Raw genomic sequence first — 20,268 nt, forward strand, 5'->3', positions numbered from 1 at the left:
AAAAGAGAGCATAAGACAAAGAGGCTGTGAAGAGACCTGGGAGATTGGGACCAGCCTATGTTCACCAAAAGGAGAACTGATTTCTTCACCTAACTAGATTTGGGCTGTCTGTTGTGGCCCAGCACTTACATCAACATGCAACCAAAGGTTATATTTGTGACATATATCTGCAATCTCAGCAATTGGATCAAAAGCTCCATATACAGTTGTGCCTGCAGTTGCGTTGACATAAAGAGGAACATGACCCTACAGCAGAAGACAAAAGACAAAGAACTAATCAATCTTTAACATTTCTTGTTTGAGACAGTAGGTATTAGAGCTTACTTCAAATGACAGCAACTGAACTGTTTGTGTTTACTTTTTAACAACCTGAAATGAGTTATATTAAATTCAAATATTTTAGAGATGGAAAGAGCCTTGGAAGAGATCTAGTCCAGCTCCTTCATTTTAGACATGAGGAAACCAAGACCCATAAAAATAAAGGGACTTGCCCAATATCCAATCTATTTTTCCAGGCTTGTCACATATTCCTTTTCTATGTTCTAGCTAAATTAGTCAACTTGCTTTTCATCATATCTAATATTCCTTCTTCCATCTCTGGATCATTGTTCATTTCTGAAGTGTGCTCTCTTCATGTCTCTGCCTCTTAAGAATCATTATCTACATTCAAAACTCAATTCAAGTGTCATCCAAGACCCTTCCTGATGCCCCCTGAAATTGCTTTGTATTTTCTTATATGAACATGTGTTGTTTCCCCTGACAAAATGTAGGCTGTTTGAGGGTAGGGACTGTTTCATTTTTGCTTTTATAGCCTCAATGTCTCATACATTGTAAGAGCTTAGTAAATACTTGTTCATGGGGAGGTTTGTATAAACATATCCAGAGTAAAATAGGTAGAGATCATTGCATAATGCACAGGATTACAACAATTCAAATGATCTTTGAGTAACTGGATCAATGAAGGTGCCAGAGAACAGAACTCAATACAGAGAATTGGGAGACTACTGGAACAGATATGAAATTCCATTTTTTTGGTCCCAAAGGAAAGTTTAATCTGTGTTGCTGTGATGCAAAGACAAAGTCATTGACAAAAATTTATTAATGAAAATGCTTCCAGATTGAGAAAGATAAAGGTCAACCCAGCTGATAAATGACCAAGACATTCTATAAGTAGAATCACACGATATAGAGTTAGAAAGGACCTTAAGGATCATCTCAGCCTAGTTCCTTCATTTTCCAGATGAGTAAACTGAGGCACAGAAAACAAACTGAGATTATCTGATTTTAAGTGCTCTTCTTGACATTGCTCCATGCTGCCTCCTGTAGATAGTGGAAAGACTGTCATATGACATCATATAAAAACCTTGTGGATTTTAAAAATATGGATATTGTCCATCCTTCTTAGTAGGCATCCTTTCTAAAATATTCTTGGTTTTATAACTATGCTAATACAGCAGTTAATTTACCAAAAAAATCATTCATTTTCAGAATTTGAAATTCATTAATATTGGATATATCAAAATACTGATATAAAAAAGAAAGGAAAAATATTGTAATAGAGCTGTAATAAATTTAGAGATATCTATGAGTCAAGAGTTTTGAGGTACTGTAGCTTCACCTCCACCTCTGTGCCTCTCTTTCAAAAACACTCCATGTCCTAGCATGCTCTCTTTCCTCATCTCCACCTCTCAGAATTCTTGTCTTCCTTTAAGGCTCAACTCAGATGATGCCACTGCCTCCATGAAGCTTCCATGAGCTCTCCTGGGTTAATAATGGTCTCCTCCACTTCCATGTTCCTCTAACTATATTCTGCTATGCATGTTATAAGGACTGAATAGAATATAATCTTCCTGAGGACAAAGACTTCATTTTTGTCTTTCTAGTCCAGTGCTTAGCAAGTACTTAGCAAGTACATTAATAGCTGGCCATTAATACCTATATATTGAATCAAGAATGTTGGGTTATCCTTGCCCAAGCCTTGACAGTCTCTTTCCTTATCATTTCTCTCTCTCTCCACTCTACTGAAAAGCCCAGCAAATAAATATAGTTACTGCAGAAGGCATGAATACTAAACCAAAACAACGTTATTGTTAGATGGATTGACTACAACATGGCAGGACCTTTATGAATACATCTGTTTGACAAGATTTTTCACTTAATAGAATTTGTTGAGATTGGTTCAGCCAAGACCTGCTACTATGTGCCATAAACTAGAACATTAAAATAGCTTTGCTAAACAGATTCCAATGTTAAACTGAGATTGTACCAGTATAAACATCAAGTAAAAATTAAATAAGGCTGTGTCTACAGGATGCTAAAGTAAACAGTCAATTGAGCAAGAAAAATGAAGGAAGGAAGGAAGGAAAGGAGGGAGGGAGAAAGAAAGAATAAAGAAAGGGAAAAAGAAGAATAAAGATAGTCATTTAGTATCATGTGAATAAAATAACTGATTTTTAGCTGAATTTTTCCCTTTTCAGCTAGCATTTTGGACACCATGAAGACAGAGCCTTAGAGAATCAGACTAATATATTAATTGAAGACCAACAAAAACTGGAGAAAAAATTAATGTATATTTTGGGGATCTATACCTACAATTTTATTGATGTATGGTATTTCTAGTGGGAAAACTCCCTCTACAAGTAGAGTTCAACACTTGCCTTGCAATTTGTAATCTTAAAGAGTTCTTTGGGGGCACCAAAAGATTGTACATTTCTCAGCTTCTCATAGTTATTAAGTGTCATAAGTGGGACCTGAACCCAAGTCTTCCCTGATTCTGAAGCCAACTATCCATGGTAGCATGCTATTTTTCATTAAATGATTTTTTTTGGAATTTAATTTTAATTTTGTTAAATTTAGAATATTTTCCATGGTTCTATGACTCATGATACCCCCTCCTTCTTTCTCCCCCCTACTCCGGAGCTGACAAGCAACTCCACTGAGTTATACGTGTATCATTGTTCAAAACCTATTTCTATGTTATTCATATTTGCAATAGATCCTTTAACATCAAAATCCAAATCACAACCCCATCAAACTATGTGATTGATCATGTTTTTCTTCTGCGTTTCTATTCCCACAGTTCTTTCTCTGGATGTGGATAGTGTTCTTTCTCATAAGTTCCTCTGGATTGTCCTGGGTCATTACATTGCTGCTAGTAGAAAAGTCAATGCCATAATGTATCCGTCTCTGTGTACAATGTTCTCCTGGTTCTGCTCCTTTTACTCTGCATCAATTCCTAGAGGTCTTTCCAATTCACATGGAATTCCTCCAGTTCATCATTCCTTTCAGAACAATGATATTCCATCATCACATGAAATAATTTTTTAAAATTTAATAATGGCTCTTAACTTCTAGAGCAAAAGTAGGTGAAAAATATAAAACTAGAGTTTAACTACATTATATATTGTAATATAACAATTCACATTTATATAGCATACTGCAGTTTAAAGTTGCTTTGTTAATCTGCAGGAACTGATGCAGAGCAAATAAGGGAGAACACTACACACATTAATAGCAATATTGTATGATTATTATCTGTGAAAACTTGGCTACTCTCAGTAATGCAATGATCTGGGACAATTCTGAAAGACTTTGGAAGGGTAATGCCATTGATATCCAGAGAAAAACTATAGGAGTCATCTTTCACATCAGTATATTTATGGTTTTATTTGGGGGTTTGTTTATATATGAGTGTGCTCTTACAACAATGACCAGAATGGACGCGTGTTTTGTATGACAGTAAAAATAAAAATTAAAAAAAAAAGCAGAAAAAATAAAATCCCTTTGTCACAATGACCTTATGAGCTAGGTCATATGGGTATCTATCTACCTACTTTTCTATCTATCTATCTATCTATCTATCTATCTATCTATGGAACTGAGATTTACAAAAATTTTCAATGACTTGTCCAAGATTATAGAGTTAGGGCTGGGACTCTAATCCAAGACTCCTAATTCTACATCCAGTGCCCATTTCCATGACACCACACCACAAAAAACTCTTTCCTTACAACATACGTTTAAGGTAGGATTTATCCTTTTTTTTTTCAGTTGAGGAAATTGAGGCTTACAGAGAGTAAGTGACTTGTTCACAGTCACATGTGGGCAAGTAAGTATTCAGATTTAGTCTCAAACTCAGGACTCCTGACCCTTATCCAGATTTTTCTACCACACGCACCTTTTTCTTGGCTTCAAGAATTTTTGCCTCCAAATCAGCTGGGATGATTTTCCCCCTGTAATAATAACAGAAGGAGATAGATTTTTTAAAAAGAAGCATCAACTTGGCTGTATTTGAAGGAGCTTCAGATGCAGGAAAAAATCATTTAATCAGATATTTTCACCAGCTCATTAGCAGCTTGGCACACTGTACCAAGCTAGCCCTTAAGCACAGTAAAAACGAATTTAACAGATGAACACATTTAATATATCAAAAAATTTAGCAGTCACCCTTCCCTCCTACCTTTCATTGCATTTTATTAGAATCACATTTTCTGTTCCAAAGCCAAGTGCAGCCCCCGCCTTCTTTATCGAATAGTGACTCTGCAACAAAAAGAGCCATCTATTGACAAAGGAACATGCCTTTGGGACGGACAACAGTATATAAGCAGGAGCTATAACTCACATGTTCTGAGGTAAAGAGGACCAGTTTGGGAACAGCAGCCATGCCTTTGGTTTTGACTTCTGGGAAGTACTTATATCGAGCAGCCATGATGCTGTACATATTGGATATGGCGCCCCCTGTAACCAAACAAGAAATATTTTGAGGGAGATTTGTTGTTGTCTCTCTGTTACTCCCTTAAGGACAAAGTCAGTGCTTGAATTTCAAGGGATAAGAGAGGTAAGAGTGGGGAGGAATGGAACATTCTGGACCCTCCCCTACTTACTTCAGCTCCTTTACTGTGGTCTCTATGTTCCCAACTTCTATCCTCCCATCTATTTGGGGGATAGAAGTCTTTGTTAAAACTCCACAAACCCTTACTTTCTGTCTAAGAATTGAAATTAAGTATCACTTTCCAAGGCAAAAGAGTGTTAAGACTAGGCAATTTGGGTTAAGTGACTTGCCCAGAGTCCCAGAGACCCACAGCAGGAAGCATCTGAGTTCAATTTGAACCCAAGACCTCCTGACACCAGCCTGGCTTTCTTTCCATTGAGCCACCTAGCTAACCCACTCTTATAAATTGGCTTTTAGTTCTTCTACAGAGGTCTACCTTTCTTAAATTGAGTAGAAATGAAAGAGGGAGGGATGACAGTGGTAATCAAGAAATACAACCTTCCTGTTTTCAATCTGAGGTTGATTAAAAAATCAATGATTCAATCAATAAGCATTTATTAAGTGTTTATTATACATCAGGCACTGTGCTAGGTTGAAGTTGTTTCCATGCCAACACACTACTTGTTCTTCCAACAACCCTGTGAGGTAAGTAAATAAGCATTATTATTATCTTCATTTTATAGATGAGGAAACTGAGACATAGAATGATTAGAGACTTGGAATCAGAGAGAAAGCAAGCAAAGGAACTTCCAGAAAGTTCTTGCCCTCTTGATTTTCAGTCTTCCACTTGCCTGCCATTACAATGTCAACTCCTTGAGGGTAAAAATTATTTATCATTGTATCTCTAGTACCTAGCACAATTTTTTGAACACAGTTGGTGCTTCATAAATGCTTATGGGATGGTTGAATACCTTGTCTCCTCAAAGAGCACTCAAATGGCTTAATCATTTATGGTTTTGTTTGAAAATAATTGATTTTTAGAAAACTTAGATGAAAACAGAACCTGAATCTATGCAGATATGAAACAGGAAATGGAGGCAATTATTTGGTTAATTTATATAAAAGTCCACTTTTTAGTTTATTTTTTTTTATTTTAATAACAAATTTCCACAAGTTTTCTGAAGTTATATGATCCAAATTGTCTCCCTCCCTTCTTTCTTCTCCCCTCCTGGAGTTGGCAAGCAATTCAATCTGGGTTATATATACGTTATCACATAAAACTCGTTTCCATATTATTCATTTTTATAAGTGAATACTCTTATAAAACCAAAACCCTAAAACATATACCCAAATAAACAAGTGATAAATCATTTAAAAGCCCACTTTCTGAAAAACAACTGTCCAGATATTATAGGTTCATTATTTCTCTCTCTAAGTAGATGTTATGAATTCTTCAAGATGCATATTTTACTTTGTAAATACGTTTAAAATTTACAGTTGACAACTGCAATTTAAATTTACAATTGAAAACTGCACTTAGACATTTGGGACACTATGTATAGACCCTACTCAAACCAGAATATAGTACAGGAAGCACTTATTCCCTAAGTACATCTGTATTGGTTTTATAGATTCAGTATGTGTTTATATGGGACTACCAGATATACTGTTTTGGCTGAAAGTTCAGAATTCATTATACTGGTTTGATTTTTTTTCCTCTGAACTGACCAGTAGTTTGACTTAATTAATTAAACTTATCCATCGTTTAGACATCATATAGATGGGCATCTCTCAAAGATTTATAATACCTTGGTAAGAAGTCTGGAGAACTGAAAAACTTAAGGAAACTTTCATTATTCTTCCACAAACCTTTTGAATGCATTTCGCCTACTATTCTCACCCAGTTCAAGGAATAGAACATCTCTAAACTTTGTGGTTTTACTAGATAAGGCAAAGAAAAATAAACCTACCTGGAGAAAATATGCCATCGCCATCTTTATTTGACCATCCAATAATCTCTCGCATCTTCCTAAGGGTTATTTGCTCCATGAGGACAAACACTGGGGCAATTTCATATGTAAACCTTAAAAGATGGTAGGGAAAAAAGAAGATGAATAAAGAGGACAAGCCACTAATTTCAGGAACTCAGTTAGAGGAAGTTGTATTTCTTCAGAAAGATCTTCCAAATCTCTAATAAAACATATTTCTTGAAGATAGAGCAAGGCACCAGGCATAAGCTGTCAGACACCATTAAATTAATTATCTGAATGAATTCCCCAGATAAGATTCTTCATTTCAAATCTGCCAGGGTAGACAGTACCTGAAAACCCTAAAGAATGCAGCAAAAAAAATGGTTTTTTGTTTTATCTTTACATACCATCATTGTATATATTAGCAGGAAGGCTAGGGGATAGATTAGCTTTGGAAATTTTTATCATTTATTCACAAACCATTTTGTGAAAACTTTTTGTGTTTCCATGAAATCTAAGCAGGGGCAATCATTTGAGAAAAAAAATAGATAAACCTGCCAGCTGCCAATATTCCTTCATCATCTCTTTTTGATGATCACTAAGAAAACAAGAGATTCTTTTTGTTTTGTATGATCCTACCTAAAGGAATGGGAATGGATTAGGCACGTTCTCTGGATCTCTTTTAGCCCTAGGATCATATGGCAATGCACATATTATTTATAACTATATTGACAGTTCTACCTATATAAAAACTAGATGGCAAAGAAAACATTTCAATCACTGCCAATTTCATACTTAATATGATATGAAATGTTGATGCCCACATCCTAGGGTGTTTAAAGAAGTCATGAACATCAAAAAGCTAACTGGAAAAGATGAGGAATATTGGCTTGGTTTTAAAAATCTAAGTGCCATTATCTATGTGGATTTTTTTTTAATCCCCAAGGATAGTTTCGTTTTGACAGCACCATGTAGTCAATATCTGTCAAGAGTAATTATAAAGGATGATTTTCTAATTACCAATTAGGAATAACAAGAAGACAGTCAACTGGTATATCTAGCTACTCGAGGTAAAGGGAATCAGATGGCCTGGCATGTGGTGCTTATCTTCTGCCAAACTGAATCTCAAGCAGTAGGCCGTGAACTGCAAAGGCTCCCCTTGAACCAGTTATGAAAATAAGTGTATGTCCCTGAGCCCAGGACCTAAAAAATTCTGGGTAGGTCTAATGGATATTAAGCAGCAGGCCTAAAAGATATTGAATATGCTCTGCTGCTCTCGGCTATTCATTTTGTTTAGTCTCCTTGAACATCTGTGTCTTTGCAGTAGGCTCTGACCATTAGCTGAAGGCTGATTCCTGAGGCTACAACAATGGTCAGTGAGGGTGAGACCAATGGGAATATGGACCAAGTGGAATTTTTGTTGGCTTGACCATTATTTTTAATGTCTGAAAGGCCGTTTTCAGATACAAGATGCAAACAACAATTCCCATTTCCAAGAATGTTGGGGGGGAGGGGGGGGGGAAACCCAATCAATTTAATGACAGTTATGGAAATGGAGGAAAAAAATTATCCCAGAGAGCTCTCATGACATTTCTGCTAGTGGCAGAATTTTTTAACTAAAAAGAATCCATTCACTGCTCTCAGGATGACACTGAACTATTAGAAGGAAGAACACTTGGGTGTCATTTTTTAAATTACCATCACCTTTGGAGGGCCACAATCATGTTTTGGTCCTGCTCTGAGCCCCATCATCCTGGCAACCAACAATCCCTTATGTCTGATGGCATGCTGGAGACTGGCTGTCATAAAGGAAGAAGAAGAGAGAAGGGTTCCTGGTTTAGCCTGTGCTATTCAAAGTACCAAGTTGCAAACTCATGATGTGTGACATCACCGAACAAGTGAGCTGGCAGAGGGTATAAGGGAGCTTCCAAAAACCCATTGGGAGGATGAACTGCTTTAATACTACTGTGGAGATGCTGGCATGACTGCTTTGAGATAGCCACAGTGGGTACACCAGATACTCATGAAACTTCTTAAGAAGGCTTGTTAGAGTTGACCTGTGGTAAGGTCAGGAACAAACTGAGTCAGAAACCCAAGAGATCAGAAACTTATCAAGGGTTGGTCAACCTTGACCACAGATTGCTTTAGTAGCCAAGTCAGAGTCAGATGATCAGTTAGGAGCCAGATGGACAAGGGAGAAAGGACAGGAACGGGATGTCATGATTTGTCCAGCTTTTTGCCCTTTGCCTGGCTTTAGACCAGGTCTAATTAGCCTCTACTTTGTCTGAGCAGGTGATCTTCCTGTCCTAGTTGCTCAATCAGGTGGATCAAGTACAAGTTTGCTCACATTAGACTTCTGGCCTGCCCCTGTCCTTGGACCCTGGGGAATAGCCAGCACTCTCAGGAATTGGAAACAGAACTTAGGAAGTAGCAGACAGACTTATACTATAACATCAACATTGTGAAAATGAACAATTTTGAAAGACTTAAAAACTCAGATCACTGCGATGTTCAACCATGAACCTGGAGGAGCAATGATGAAAAATGCTACCCACTCCTAGAGAGTGGGGAATGACCAAATTTGTTTTGACTGTGCTGATTTGTTAGAAGAGTTTTCTTATTGTTTTTCATGATGGAAAACTGGAAGGGAAAAAAATTAAATTCTTAACATTTGAAAAAATGAAATTTAATTAAAAAAATGAGAGCTTAGAGAATTCATTAACAAGAGAATCTGGTACCAACCAATCCTGCTTCTGACTCTGTGGCTTCTTCCTAATTCGCCAGGCTTGTAACCAGCTAGGTAGTACAATGGATCCTGGGTCCTGGGTCAGGAAGACCTCAGTTCAAATCTGATTTCAACACTTGCTAGCTGTGTGACCATAGTTAAGTCATTCTGCCTACCTCAGTTTCTTCATCTGTAAAATGGGATAATGATAATACCCACATAAGGGTGAATAATCTGCTATATTTCACTCAAGGAGTAATGGTACCACTAAGGGAATTTATGCCCCAGTAGTTTTAAGCACCTAGTAAAATTTAGAATATAGTGTCTAGATTTGGGGGCAGGTAATTGAAGAGCTGGTAAGGTCAAATCTGTATTGTGGCATCCAGTTATGGCTCTACATCTTAAGAAAAAAATAGCAAACTGGAGCATTTCCAAAAAAGTAGTGGGGGGATCCAAAGCCATGTCATTAACTGTTGTGAGAATAAAATGAGATAATATTTGAAAAGTGCTTAGCACATTGTGCCACATATATAGTAGACACTTAAATAAATACTTACTATCTTTCCTACCCCGATGATATAGTCTATCTAATTCCATGCCCCCTAATTTCTGATGTTAGCTACAATCTGCTTGAAAACTCTTACCTGGTCCTGGTAGGACATTTCCCCTTCAGGTTAATTCTCTGTCCTTGGTTCCTGACCTCAGACCTATCCTTATCTAGTAGTATCTGGTAGACAATTCCAGTTCTCTTCTTGGATAATGTTGTACCTCTTGGTTGCTGATGCAGATATCCCCATAAGACAGTGCCATATACAGTCAGAAGGGCTTCACCCTACCTAACTTCTGATAGAGGAATTCCCCCGATGTACATGTGGGAGTCAGCACAGACATCAAGAGATCAGAATTCAAGTAAGGATCCAGCAGCAAGCTATATTGTAAGAGGACAAAGTGGGAAGGTTAAATGTCAGGAGCAAAGAAGAAATCAGGCCCTAGGACAGTGGATCCAGGTTGAAATATAGGAACTGGGCCCTAGAAATATGAAATTAGTACATCAAGTTGACTGAAATTCACATAAGTGCAATGCTAAGAACATAGGCTGAGTTTCTCTATATCTTCATCAGGGAAGATGAGTAAACTCTACCATACTGACCTAAACATCTGGAGTGGCTTCCTTATCCAAAGAGAATACATAAACCTTTCTCAGACCTTCCCATCTTGGGACCAAAGTGGAAAGGGTGAGTCATCTACTGTATTTCACTCGAGGAGTAATGGACCCGAAGAGAATTTCTTCCCAGGTAGTTTGAACCACTTAGTAAAATTTAGAATATAGTATACAGTTTTGGGGGAAGGTAATTGAAGAGTGTGTAAGATCAAATTTGTATTCTGGTATCTACTTCTGGCTACCACAGTTTAAGAACAAAAATAACAAGCTTTCCAAAAGAGGGTGAACAGGGTAGAAGGGGGATTCAAAACCATGTCATTAGAATTGTTTGAAGGCACTGAGGGTGTTAAGCCTGGAGAAGAGAAAGCTAAGGGAAGGGAAGGTATTGGCTTCAAATATTTGAAAGGGTGCCATGTGGGAGAGTGAGTGGGCTCCTTCTGTGTAGTTCCATTTGAAAGAACTGGAACCATGCAAAGGGAGGTATAAAGGGATCTGTTTTGGCTAAATTTAAGGAAGACCTTCCAAACAATTATAGCTTTTAACATGGAATGTGAAATGGTATCATTAGCAATGTGGATGCTGGGGCTTGGGTGTCTTTCAGGTGTCACAGAAAGAATCATTGCATAGGATGATTGGAGCTCTGCCAAGATGACTTCTGAGGTCCCTCCAAACTTGAAGATTCTAATGTTATCTTTGAGGAAACTCACAGAATAAAGGAGAAGCACACAGGAGGCTCTTGTTATTCTACCGCCTCAGCCAAAACAGAGTTGACCACCTTCCTTGCTTTTCTCTAGCAGGGCAGTTTCTTGGAGATAATGAGAGCTGCTGATAACAGGCACTTTTCTGACAAAATGTGGTTAGGCATACAACATGACTGGCAACTTGCAAAGAAAATTTCTCGAGTGCAATTTCTGTGAAATGATTGGCCTGGCTCCTCTGAATTCCTAATGAAATGGTGCAGGAGCTTGAGTGATCTTGTCACTAAGGATGAGAATTGTCATCAAGTATTTATAGGTAGATACAAAGGAAAAAGGGGAAACTAGGTGGCAAAGTAGATAGAGCACCGGGCATAAAGTCACAGAGACCTGAATTCAGATCTGACTTTAATCCTGTTTGCCTCAATTTCTTCATCTGTAAAATGAACTGGAGAAGGAAATGCAAATTACTCCAATACCTTTGCCAAGAAAACACCAAAAGAGGTCATGAAGAATCAGACATCACTGAAAAAAAAGAATAAATGACTAAGCAACAACAACAACAAATGTACAAACCAGCCCTAGAAAATCATATACCCGTTGGGGGAAAGAGCCTACCCTCTCAATCTGAAATCCCTCCTGGATTTGCCTTGGGCTTTTTGGCTTGGGAGCCTGCATCCTGAAGCAGAAGGCATACACCAGAGGGAGGAAACAGCACATGAAACATGTAGATATTTCTACAATGCAGAAATGTCATGGGTAGCCATTTTAATGATGTCATAAGGTAGTACACTTCAGGAGTCTAAATGAGTTGTTGAATATGCTCATTATTCTTTATGGTAATTGCCTACCAGACGAAAACATAGCTCAGGTAATGAGTACATCATTGCTACAAACTTTACCTGGAAGAGCCTGATCCTTTTTCTCCCCCATCTTTTCCCAGAAATATTTTGAACACTGCAGCCAGATGTAGGAGAAAACTGTTAGCAGGGAGGTAATCCCCATCCTGCCACATCTCATTTTCTTCCCATAGAAGTGGCTTAGAACAATTTCTAGATAATAGTTATTACCTCTTCTCTAGACAATGCCTTGTCTTGAGAACTGACAGAAACTATTTCACCATTTTAAATAACCTTCTCTATTGATCTGTTGCAATCATATCATATTTTTTAAAATATCCATTCTGCAGTACAGTTGCAATTACCATGTTCCATTAAAGGGCTTTGCTTTGACCTTCAATGGCTGAAATATATTTTAGCATTTTATGGTTCAACTTAGATTAGAAAAGAGGGGAAAAGGACTTTGATTTTATGAGCATAGACAAAAATAAGAAAATTTCTGCAATTTTTCTGCTAATGGAAAAGCATTTGAAGAAAGTATTTGGGTCACAAATGTTCAAAGAGATATGCTAATGTTGATTACTTAGACATTTTAGCCAGATGTGTTAAGGGGAGGAAAAAACTGTCCAAATAGTCATCATTCCTTTAAGAATGGCTAAGTGAATTCAATAAAGTAATTAATAAAGGCATTAGTGCTATATGGACAACTGCCCATTGATTTCTGTAGTTCCTGAGTCCTTCTTTGAATATGTCAAAAGATCTGAGATTAGTAAAGGCATGGGTATCCCATGTACCAATATAGATGGTAACCCCTCCATAGCTTAGTAGATTCTCAGTATAGTTGCTGTGGCCAAAAAAGGGGAAAAAATAATTGCCAGGTGGCCATCCTTCTAGGTATATGGTTCTATAAACTTAGCTTGGCTGGTCTTTAGGTAGATGACAGGAATGGTCTACTTGCCAGACCCATGTTGGAAGACTTCCCAGCCTAGTAGGTGGAACCTGTCAGGACTTACACTCTATTGGTATAGCCTTTCAAAACTAAGGGTCACCTTCAGACCACAAGGAGATATCAGAGTATTAATTTGAGTAATTGAGTTTTAGTAAATTAATATTTTTGGAGGCAATGAGGTGGTTCAGTGGACAGAGTGCTGGGCTTAGAGTCAGGAAGACTTGAGTTCAAGTCCAACCTCAGATGCTATCTGTGTGAAACTGGGTAAATGATGACCTCTGTTTGCCTGAATCCACCGGAAAAGGAAATGGTAAACCACTCCAGTATCTTCCTTTGCCGGGGTCTTGAAGAGTTGGACACAACTGGACAATGACACCAAACTCATATTTAGCTTGCTAATGAAATAATTCTTTTTCTTTTTTAGTGTGACTGATGCTGCTTTAAATAAATAGAATATATCATGATTTTTAAAAGTTACTAATTACCGTAGTATAATTTTTGTCACTTATATATACCTGATTAATCACAAAGTAATAGATTCAAAAATGACAAGGTAAACAAGGAGAGAATTTTGTTTGGGATGGACATTAAAATAACAATGTGCTTTAAACTGAGTTTCACATATCTGAATAGCATGCCTCATCACTCATATCATTAAACCTTGTTATATTAGCCATTGTCCACAAATGGGGCAAATTAAAGCTCCCTTCAATTTTCATTTTTCAGATCAATGTCATCATTCAGGATATATGCCACTGTTTACTTTTTTTTAAAACCCTTAACTTCTGTGTATTGGTTCCTTGGTGGAAGCACTGTTTACTTTTAAAAATCTAATGCCAGTTTAAAATAACAGACTATGCAGGAATACTTGTCTAATTATTAGAAACTTGTCTTCTGTAGCTGGTAAGTATTTTGACTCACAGCATTTTACACTTTTGGAACCTAAACAAATCAATACACAATTTCAAAATGGCCTTGGGGTATTGTGGATGGCAGCAGTTTGGACTTGAAATACAACAAAACATCTTAAGCCTGAGTAACCTGCATTTCATCTTGATGTCAAACAGAACTTTCTTTTTTAAATCATATAAACTTTCCACCTAAATTCATTTTTCTAAGTCTGCTTTACTATGAACATAAACTCTGAGAATCTCAATGAGAATTAAACCCATCAGACAACCCAAATGATTCTCACTTGGCTATTAATTACAGTTTCCAGTACACATTAGTCAATGTTATATCTGTTGTTCTAGAGGCAAAGGAAATATAAAGGAACTATTATAGTATTGATAGAAAAGGAAAATTCTAGAAAAAAGGAAAATCTGCCCTCCATTGGCCCCAAGTCCCCATCCAGAAAAGAAAGCTACTTTGTAACCTGTTTGATAGAGCAGAGGTGTCAAACATATAGGCTTCAACACTCCCAAATTTGGTCAAATGTATCTGGGAAATATTTAACAAACTAACATTTAAAAAATAGAACATAGAGAATGTTATAATAGATAGTTTTCTAAGTCAATACATAGTCCACAGGGATCCTTATGTATAGTTTAGTAGCCCCATTTCTATTTGAGTTTGACACTACTGGTATAGAAGATAAAGGTATGGAGAAAAAACTTGGGATGATTGTTGTATGGAGAAAATAATTGCCCTTAAACATTTTGAAATCAGAACTTTATACAAAGTTACAAGAAGAGAGAACAATAATAATACTGTGTCTACAAATGTGAATAGTTTAGGGAAAATAGTAACATTCAGTTAAATAATCAGCTATCCATCCTATAATCGGTTTAATTCAATCAAACAACTGATAGATTGGCATTTTCCCTTCAAAATGGTTGGAGTGTTTAGTAAGAATCTAAGGTAGAGAGACAGCCAGACTTAATGATAATGACCAATAGCTTCGGTATCAATGGGAAAACGAATCAAGATCATTCTAGGGAACAATAAAGGTTGTTTAATTACCCTCTCCTGAGGATACAGCCATTTTACCAGTTTCAACTTAAATAATTGGCTCTAGAGTCATCATTTATTTTAACCATCTTGTTAATGAGTTACATAAATTCAGTTCAATCCAAAAGTGTATTGAATGGTAATGATGTTAATGATAGCTGGCATTTATATAGGCATTAAAGTTTGCAAACTGTTTTATATCTATCATTTCATTTGGGTCTCACAACAACCATTTGAGGTTAGATACTACTTACAGATATTATCATCCCCATTTTTCAGGAAAGGAAAATGAGGGTGAGAGAGTTTAAGTGACTTGCCCAGGGTCACAGACCCAAGGAGGTCTATTTTGTACCCAGCATGAAAGGATACTGACTTTGGATTTAGAAGATCTGGTGTGAAATTCCATTTCTGCTACATATTCACTATGTGACCTTGGAGAAATTACTAACTTCCTTAGGCCTCAGTTTCTTCATCTATACGAAAAGGTTGACTTAGATGACTTTCAAGGTTCCTTTCAGCTCTGGGTCTAAAGAGTTAACATATTTCAACATATGTTTTGCAAACTTGAAAGTGTTATATAAATGCTAGCTATGATGTATTGTTAGCTTTATACCTATGACTATGACCAAATGCCTAAAGGATTTTATAGTAGAAAATCTCTGGAGCAATTTTTGTCAAGTTATGATAAATATGAATAAATTATATTAGGGAGAGGTCTCTAAGATCACAAATGAGCAGTAGGAATGTATCAATATTGCTTATGAGAAAAAGACAAAAAAAGGCATAGGACTTACATATTGGTATTGGCAGTTGACGTCAGCCACTCACCAGCTAAGCCAATAATATCCAGGCCAGTAGAAAGTTGGTTGAAAAATCGAGGATGACCTAGTGAGACATGAATAACCGATATGTATCACTTTGGGCTTGGGTAGCCACACAGAGGATTTCCACCTCTGGATAGAGAGCCCATGGACTCAGAGTACAGATTGAAGCATGCTTTCTTTTCTTCTTTCTTCTTTTTGGGATATGGTTAATGTGGGACTTTATTTTAATGACTATGCATATTTGTAATGGGCTTTTTGCCCTTTGCTTTCTGGCCAGATGGAGGAAAGGAAGAGGGTGAAAATTTGGAACTGAAAAGAAATTGAAAAAATAAATTTTAAATAAGAACATAAGGATTGCCAAATGAAGGCAGACCCATGGTGTTTCATCTTTAGTGTTCTATCCTGAATGGTAACATCACTGAGCACAGGATGGAAGGGCATGGTGGTCCCCTTGAAAATCTAGCTCAAAGCTTGGAGATATCCCACAAAACAGCTTTAAACCTGGGGCAGTTTTAAAATTAAAGAGACTATAGCATTATAAAGACAATCACTCTAATTCTTGTGACTGGTGATTTTAGTTGTAAATCTTTTCCACAATTAGTTTTTCATTGCAAAACAAGATAAAAATGCCCTCCGGGGCTTAAAGTGTTCCTTTAATTTCAATAGAGTATGACTTCTGGGGGCAGCTAGATTTTGGCTCAGTGGATAGACAGCCAGGCCTTGAGATGGGAGGTCTAGGGTTCAAATCTGACCTCAGATACTTCAGAGCTATGTGGCCCTGGGCAAGTCACTTAACACCCATTGCCTAGTCTTTCTCACTCTTCTTCTTCAATACTAACATAGTATTGACTCTAAGATGTAAGATAAGGGCTTTTAAGATTAAACAATATATAGAGTACAACCATTTTAAAAGTCCCTTGGATCAAGACTGAATTCAATGAGTCAGTTTTGACCTAGTCTAGTTTCTCCTGTGACTGATTCAGAAGGTGAACCTCTTAGAGAGGGAGAATGGTACTGTGAGCTGGAGGGGTGGAGGGGGAGTCTTGGTCCTACTGCTTCTGTCATGTTACATGACCTTGGACCAGTGATGCTAAGTCATCCAATCAAACTGGTCAGGTTTGCCAAAAATTAAATCAAGGTACCAAAAGACCAGTTTTAATATGTGTAGATCCTATATAGACAGAACTTCAGTATCCTTCATCTGGAAAATGGAGGCAATTATAACCAGACAATAATAATAGAGACAAATAATGAAGGCAATGGGGACAATAATAGAAGTCCAGTGACAAGTATTGTGATGAATAATTACTATTTATAAAAGATTCTTAAGTCTTTTGTTCTTGTAATACTTTTATTAGCATGCTTGATACTAATTCCCTTCAGTACTGCCACTGCCTTGATCAACTTGGCATTCAAGGAGAGAAAGAGAAGGGTGGTGGCAAAGAGGCTAATAGATGATGAAAATACAAAATGGATATAATCAGTCCCTGATGATCTGTTATATTAATTCCACAGCAGCAAGCACCGACTTTCTCCACTATCTAGGCTAGATAGAGAGTTGGAACCTGAACCTCTTCCCTAAAGAAGCAACATTTTCTTGTTTTTAATGAAAGTAAGATGTGGTGGAAATGCTTTGTTTTTGTTGTTCAGTCATTTAAGTCTAACTCTTTGTGACCCCCATTTGGGGTTTTATTTGGAAAGATACTGGAGTAGTTTGTCATTTCCTTTACCAGCTCATTTTACAGATGAGAAAACCAAGGCAAACAGAGTTAAGTGACTTGCCCAGAGTCACACAGCTGGTAAGTGTCTGATGTTAGGTTTGAACTCAGGTCTTCCTAACTCCAGATCTGGTGCTCTATTCACTGTGCCACCTATCTATGGAAATGTTACTGAAAGGGGCAACTAGGTAGCTCAATGAATAGAGAGCCAGATCTAGAGATGAAATGTCGCAGGTTCAAGTCTGGCCTCATACACTTCCTAGCTGTGTGACCCTGGGCAAGTCATTTAACCCTAATTGCCTAGTACTTACCATTCTTCTACCTTGGAACCAATGCTTAGTTTTGATTCTAAGACGGAAGGTAAGATTTTTTTTTAAAAGAAATGTTACTTTTTAGTGAAATAGCTGAAAGCTGGCAGCAGAAGGAAGAAATTAAAGGAATCCAGGATGCTAGAGGAGAAAGAAATGATGACCTAGTGATTCTTCTGGAATGAGGAGTACCCTAAAAGAGGGCATTGTGTTCAGGCAAAGAACTGGAGACTGAGAGAAGAGTATATTCATCAGCTTTTGAATGTCTCCTGTCAAATGGAGAAGCAGAGAGGTATGCAAGAAAAGCTATATGGAACAAGCTGTCAACCAGCCAGAGGTGGCAATTAGGAATCAAGGAAGTGCCACTGACACTTGGACAGCCTTCCAAATTCTGCCTTCCCCTTCCAGAAGCTGGAATGTAGATCCTTGGGGAATGCAAGCAAAGTCTTTTCTTTTTTGGCACTCTAGATGAATCCAGCTAATCAGATAACTCCAGGAAATTTACTCTTCAACTCACATGAATTGATACAGAGTGAAGTGAGCAGATATAGAACAATTTATTCAATAACATTGTAAAAACAAGTGATTTTTTTAAAGGTTTAAGAACTCTGAAGAATGCAAAGACCAGTTTTGATTCCAGGTGACTGATGAGGAAGCATGCTCCCTACTTCCTAATAGGGAGAGTATAGACTCAAGATGCTGAACAAAGTATATGTTTTTTAGACTTGGCCAATGTAGGGGCTTCCTTAACTTGACTATTCATTTTGTTAGGAAGGTTAGGTCTCCCTGTTCTCTCCTACCTACCCCTCCCCACCACCTTTTTTAGAGTGGTGATAGGTTAGAGGGAGAGAAAGTGGATTTTTACTAACTGAAAATAATATTATTTATTTATTTTTAAAAGAAATTTACTCTTTCCTTAGTGAGAGACTCACAAAGCATGCCCAATGGAAGACTGGTTCTCCTGATGTCTACCTAGTCAGGCATGCACTTTGTTCCCTCTTGCTCTAGATCAGTGATGGTGAACCTATGGCACTGGTGCCAAAGATGGCATGTAGAGCACTCTCTGTGGGCATGTGGCCTCCCTCCCCACCCCTCCAGAGTTTGTCACTAGAAAGGTAGAGGGACTCAGGTGGAGCTGCTCCCCTCCCCACTCCACCATGCCTGATGATATTTTTTCACATCATCTACCCCTCCACCCAGCAGCCCAATGGGAACACTTTCTTCCTCCCCTGTGTGGGGTAAGGGGGGCGGGGCTCACCCAACACTTGGTGTGGGGAGGAGCACAGCACATAGCCTTTGGGGGGGCAGGCATGGCTCTTGGTTGGGGGTGGGGGGTAGAGTAGGGGTAAGGCCTGGCACTCCATCTCTAAAACGTTCACCATCACTGCTCTGTATTTATCCTCCTTTTGCCCTATGAACTACAAGCCTTTTGATATAAATTGGATGGTCTAGTCTTACATAGGACCACAGTTATTATCTAATACCTCTAAGTTCAGTATTGTCTTTGGAATCACCTTAATGGTTGCTGCTAGAAAACCTTCAATTTGAAGGAGAGATTTTGGGCTGAGAGTTCATAGGTTTTTTGCAAAGAGAATAAGGAGAGCTGAAGAGTTTGATTTCACAAATTGAGTAACAGAAAAAAATCAATAGGAGTTTGAGTTCTACCCAGGGATATGAAAAGGGAGAAGAGGAGTAATTAATGAATCAGAGATTGGGAAGGAAACAGAGAAAAAAGGTTTAAAAAAATCAGTCTCCTACCTGTTTAATTTGCTGCATAGCACCAAGCATAAGTAGATATTCAACTCATTATCTGATTTTTGACAGAGATGATATACTCAGAAAGTGGAAAGAGACATACATTTTTAGACACACAATGAGAGGAAATTTGTTTTCTTGGGTATTTAACAATGTCTTTGTTTTTCTTTTCCTTTATATTCAGTGGAGGGTGAGTGGAAGGGGTCTATGTGGAGATAGGATTGCAGTACAAAAAGAAAAGTAAAGAGAGAAAGAAATGAAAGAAGAAAGGAGGAGAGGAAAGGAGAGGGGAGAAGGGAAAATGGAAGGGAGGAATGGAAGAGTTATTAACACAGATTTTTCTTTAATGGAAGGAAAATATCAGAAGAAGAACCAGAAAGGAGACCAGACAAATAGGATCACTGTGAAAGCAATGAGTTGATTTGATCATATACTTAAAAAAGAAAAGCAAGCATAATCTTTTTCCTTCCTACTATGTATATAGAAATGCCTGTTCTGTTTATGTGTTTAAGTTCAGAATAAAAATTTTAATTAATTAAAAATATAAATAAATACTTAATTTAAAAAATAGATTTGAGCTGTGATCAGAATCAGTTGATTTCTACCAAGCAGACAAGGGAAAAAAATAATGAATTCAGACTGCTAGGCAAAGCCTCCAGAGA

The 20,268-nt window shown here is 37.5% G+C and overlaps 1 protein-coding gene across 1 annotated transcript in view; it reads right to left on the bottom strand.

Annotated features, from left to right (window-relative positions):
• The window catches only part of GAD1 (glutamate decarboxylase 1), a 48,037-nt gene that overhangs the window by 14,829 nt on the left and 12,940 nt on the right, over window positions 1-20,268 (bottom strand). The window contains exons 5-10 of the mRNA XM_044666513.1: window positions 15,796-15,886; window positions 6,682-6,794; window positions 4,622-4,737; window positions 4,460-4,539; window positions 4,178-4,232; window positions 130-246 (exon numbers count right to left, since the gene is read on the bottom strand). Of these exons, the coding sequence (XP_044522448.1) occupies window positions 130-246; window positions 4,178-4,232; window positions 4,460-4,539; window positions 4,622-4,737; window positions 6,682-6,794; window positions 15,796-15,886 (572 nt within the window). The remainder of the gene's footprint in view (window positions 1-129; window positions 247-4,177; window positions 4,233-4,459; window positions 4,540-4,621; window positions 4,738-6,681; window positions 6,795-15,795; window positions 15,887-20,268) is intronic.

The sequence above is a fragment of the Gracilinanus agilis genome, chromosome 3 (assembly GCF_016433145.1).
Source record: "Gracilinanus agilis isolate LMUSP501 chromosome 3, AgileGrace, whole genome shotgun sequence".
Lineage (NCBI taxonomy): Eukaryota > Metazoa > Chordata > Mammalia > Didelphimorphia > Didelphidae > Gracilinanus > Gracilinanus agilis.